The sequence below is a fragment of the Pteropus vampyrus genome, unplaced genomic scaffold (genome assembly GCF_000151845.1).
Source record: "Pteropus vampyrus isolate Shadow unplaced genomic scaffold, Pvam_2.0 Scaffold289, whole genome shotgun sequence".
NCBI lineage: Eukaryota > Metazoa > Chordata > Mammalia > Chiroptera > Pteropodidae > Pteropus > Pteropus vampyrus.
The window spans coordinates 210,039-214,483 of NW_011889070.1; the positions used below are offsets into that span (position 1 = coordinate 210,039).

At 61.6% G+C, this 4,445-nt stretch overlaps 1 protein-coding gene across 1 annotated transcript in view; it reads left to right on the forward strand.

Annotated features, from left to right (window-relative positions):
• Positions 1-4,445, forward strand: part of LOC105302944 (WD repeat-containing protein 5) — a 19,140-nt gene that overhangs the window by 3,845 nt on the left and 10,850 nt on the right. The window contains exons 5-6 of the mRNA XM_023521055.1: positions 1,279-1,433; positions 3,359-3,443. Of these exons, the coding sequence (XP_023376823.1) occupies positions 1,279-1,433; positions 3,359-3,443 (240 nt within the window). The remainder of the gene's footprint in view (positions 1-1,278; positions 1,434-3,358; positions 3,444-4,445) is intronic.

Below are 4,445 nucleotides of genomic sequence, written 5' to 3' on the forward strand. Positions count from 1 at the left end.
AGATGCCACCAGTGTCCACGATGGGTGTGCAAGAGTTGAATTCCATTGTCATAAATTGCTCCTTTTAGAAAATGGCCAAAGGTTTCCTTTGTTAGCAAAGAGCCCGAGGTAGTTTCTCGGCCATGTGCGCCCCATGTGCGCCCCCGAGAAGCAGAGGGCTCTCTGTAAGCAGTGTCTGGCTCCTGGGCGCGTGGCCCTTCTCGCTGTCTAAAGGTGTGTGGCCGGGTGATTTTCAGCATCTTTGGCCTTGAAAGGCCTTTTTGCCCATCCGAGACCGTAGCAGGGCCCTGGCCCACCCAGGACATGGGGCTCGTGCCTGCAGAAGCCAGCTACGGAGGCCTGGCCCTGGGACACGGCCCTCACTGGCAGAGTCGCCTCAGGTGCCTGGGCTCGGAGGAGGGCGTGTGCCCATGTGGCGGTGAGCCGCAGGCCGGTCTGGCCCCGTGCGTCGCCCCGCCCTCCAGCGTGGGGTCACAGTCCGATACAGGCGCACAAGGGAACGTGTGTGAGAGCGTCCCGTCTGCGACGGTGCTTGGGTGGCCAGGCGGGCTCTGGCCTTATGGAGTGTGGGGCTTTTAGTGTCTTTGTTTCTGACACCAGCAACCTGTGTCCGCTAGAGGGATGGCCGTGCAGATGGGGGTCAGCCCCCCGGCCCCCCGAGCCCACGCCACCCCTCCCAGCACCCGACCAGGCCCCACCTGCCCTCCGGTGCCTCGGTGTCAAATGCGTGGTGTCCAGCCGCCCCCTCTGTTTGATGGTGGGGGGGCACTGCACGCAGCCACTGTCCTGCCACTGCTCGTCTGCTTCTGGAAGGTCCCTCGGCAGCGCAGTGCACAGCCTCTGGCCCAGACCCGTGGCGCTGCACACCCCAGGGGCGGTGGACGCTGCCAGTCACCCCGCCGGGCTCTTGTTTGTAACGGTCACTTTTACTGAAAGTGCAGCGGACACGGTTGTTCGAACAGCCTCGCGTACTTGGGCGACAGTCTCTGCAGGGCGAACATCAGGAGGGCGCGGCGTCTGAGTGCGCCCCACTTCTTCACAGCTGCGTGGGGAGCCGGCAGCCCAGGCATGCTGGCGTTCCGCTCGCCCCGCCCCGCCCCTCCTTCCGCCGCTTCGGGCCAGCTGCTGTCCTCGCTGGCTTGGACGCCGGGCCCGGCTTCTTACCCGAAGTCCCCTTCTGTCCCTCTCGTCCTGCCCTCTCGCAGCCCCACGGCCAGTGTTGATTCTCTCCTGGCTTTTCCTGCCTCGGCGCTTTGGCGCGAGTTCCTCTGTCCCCAGGTGTCCCCACTGTGGGGCTCCGAGTGACTTCGTCTGCGTTGAGACTCGGCACCCCATTGCATTGCGTTCCGTCGCCGTTTCTGCTTCCTCGCAGCTCAGTTCGGGGCTGTCTTCAGCACACGCAGTGCGGGCGCAGTGGCCTCTGACGCTGGAGCGTGGGTTCAAGGGAAAAGCTGTGCCGCGTTCACCAGCGGTGACACCTGGACGTGGTCGGGAACAAGGCAAAGCATGGAGTTGGCATTGCAGGTGTCGGGGACCTGTGTCAACTCGTCATCCAGTGTAGTGGCCTTGGTAAAAATATTTTGCACAATCAAAGAAGCGGATGAACCTGGTTAGGTTGACTGACGTCAGGGATAGAGGAAACACCTTTGGGAGCTAGTGCCCACGGTGACAGTTAAGTGGCCTGCACTGCAGAGAGCACGGAGCGCGCAGCGGGTGGGGATGGGTGGACAGCTAGGAACCTGGCGTGTCTGCCGGGGTCGTACAGAGCCACACCACCCAGGGTGCAGGCGCCAGCCACACGCGACAGTCGGACGCTTGAGTCCAGATTGAGACGTGTGGTGTGAAATGCACGTTCGGTGTCACAGATTTGGTGCCACAGAAAAGAACACGAAGTATCTTGTCAGTGACTTAACGTCGATCACGCGTTGAACCAGTAGTTCAGAGGTGTTGGGTTAACCAAAACCCACCAATTTAGTTTCACCTGTTACTTTCCTCCCGCAGCCACTAGAATAGTTAAAGTTGTACGTGTGGCTCACCGGGCTCCTTGAGCCTAGACCAGTGGTTCTCCAGGTGTGGTCCCGGGGCCGGAGCGTCAGCACCTCTGAGAATGTGAGACAGATGCCAAGTGGCGGCGTCCAGCTTTGCCCCTGGGGACGTCGGCAGCGTGTGGAGACGTTTTTGGTTGTCACAACCAGATGCTACCAGCATCTCCATGAGTCCGGGAGAAGGGTGCTGCCACCCAGCCCCACAGCGAAGAGCAGCGGGACCGAAATGCCAGCGGTGCAGAGGCCGACACCGGTGTGGACAGGAGGCGTGAACAGACCCCGCCCGTCCCCGAATGGGACCCGGGCTTCTGTACGGCTCGCCGTCCCACGGGGTGTGTCCTATGGCCAGAAACGGGACGGTCTCCGAAGGGCGCTGCCTGGAGAAGGGCTCACGCTGCGTAGTCGGTCCAGGGGTCAGGTGAAAACGATAGGGACGTGTGACGGACTCTGACTGCTGGCATCGTGACCTTTGCTCCTGCTGAGATGCAGCTGGGAAAAGGAGGAAAGGAACCCGGGTTCTAAGTGGCTCCTGGGGTTGGAATCCGTCTGAAGCCGTGTCTCGCCCCCTGCAGTGGGCAGTGAGGCTTTCCGCTCAGGCCAGTGCTGTGGGTGCGCAGCGAGCCTCTGGGACAGGCAGCCCCTGGGGGGTGCGCTTTCTCCTGGGCACAAGGTTTGGAGCCACTTGGGTCGTGCTGTCCCCTCTGCACATGGGGAAAGCCCGAGGCGGCTCGGGCACTCCCAGCGTCGGGGTCAGGCCCGGAGCACAGTGGGGGTCTGGGACTCCTGGACTCGGCGGCTGTCAGCAGGCAGGACACCTGAGTGGAAGGTGCCGGAGTCCGCATGGGATGGTTAGTGAGTCAGTCTCTTCCTCCTGATATTGGTCGCTTTTTAAAAGCGAGGTCGGGGCGTCGTTTTTAGCCACCTTGGGGTCAGGCAGCCTTCGCAGCAGCACCGGGCTCCCGGGAGCTCGCCCCTCTCTGGGAGGGGGGTGACTGAGTCTCGGGTGCTCAGTCGTCTGTGTTTGTTTTCAACGAGACGTTGCGTGGTTCGTGACTGAATTACTCGAGATGCGTTCAGGTTGGGTTTTCTTTTTAAAATTCAGTCGCCTATTGTAAAACAGGCTGCGGCTTGAGGCTCCGGGTGGACATGGCCGTTTCGTCCGTGTCTCAGGGTCCAGGAGGTCAGTGGAATCAGATGCAGCCGCTGGGGCATAGCTGCTCCGTGAGCAGCGAGACGGCCACGCGTGTGTCGCGGGCGTTCGCGGGGGGCGCTGTCCAGGCAGGAGGCGTCTGTGTCGATGGTTTGAAAGTAAGTTTCTTTCTCCCCCACTCCTCACCCTCAGGTCCACTTCAATCGCGATGGCTCCCTGATAGTGTCCAGTAGCTATGACGGGCTCTGGTAAGTGACGTGTCCTTCACGGGGTCGGCGAGTATTTGGGACAGGCCTCCTCCCGCACCGGCCGGGCCTGCGGGTGTACGGCGGGGGGGAGAGGACAGGCCTCCTGTGACAGCTGTGGCGGGCTGGGCGGGGACACACACATAGCCGCAGGTGGCGAAGCCACTGCCGAGGCAGACGGCGGGTGGGGGTGGCGCGGCCTGGAGGGTGGGCTCCTGGGACAGTGCTGTCCCCACCTAAGGGGCCCAGCCAGGCGTATTGGTGCAGGACCTGGCTCCGTCTGTGTGGATGCTGAGGTGTGCGCATCACATGCCTCTGGTGTTGGTGTGGGTCTGAGGCGTCACCATGGCCAGCCTGGCATCCCATGGGGGCCGTGTCGGCCTCGAACGGGGTCTCGGGGCCAGAGGTCCAGCCGGCCTCTGCGGGCCTTGCCCGTAGGGCTCGGAGTTCGTTATAAGAGTGCTCGGGATTCAAGGGACGTGAAGGAAATGAACGCGTTTTAAATTTAACTCAGCAAGACCCTCGGAGGGGTGAGTGCGGGGTGAGTGCGGGGTGCAGCTTCGCTTGAACGCGGGTCGGGGGGCGGCAGCGTCGTGACTTTCGGTTACTGGAAGCGCGTGGCACGGTGGCGGCCACTAGCCGAATCGATGACCTGAGTAGAACTTCCCAATTACAGGGAGAAAGACTGTGACTAGAAATTTGTCCACATTTAGCAAAAGTAAAAAAAAAAAAAAAAAAAAAAAAAAAAAAAAAAAAAAAAAATAGAGTCGCACGGTGATTCGTGGAAGGCCAGGGAAGGGCCGGGGCACGGTGTGTCGGTACGGTACAGTCGCAGTGAGTTGGCGGGAAACCTGTCGAGGCTGCGGGTTTGGGCAGAAGCCCTTTGTTCGTCTCGAGGAGACCGAGCTGGGACCCAGTGGCTGCCGCAGGCGCAGGATGGGCGGCCGGTGTCGGGCGGGCAGAAGGCACAGGCGCTGGGACTCGAGTGGGGTTTGTTTAAGGACA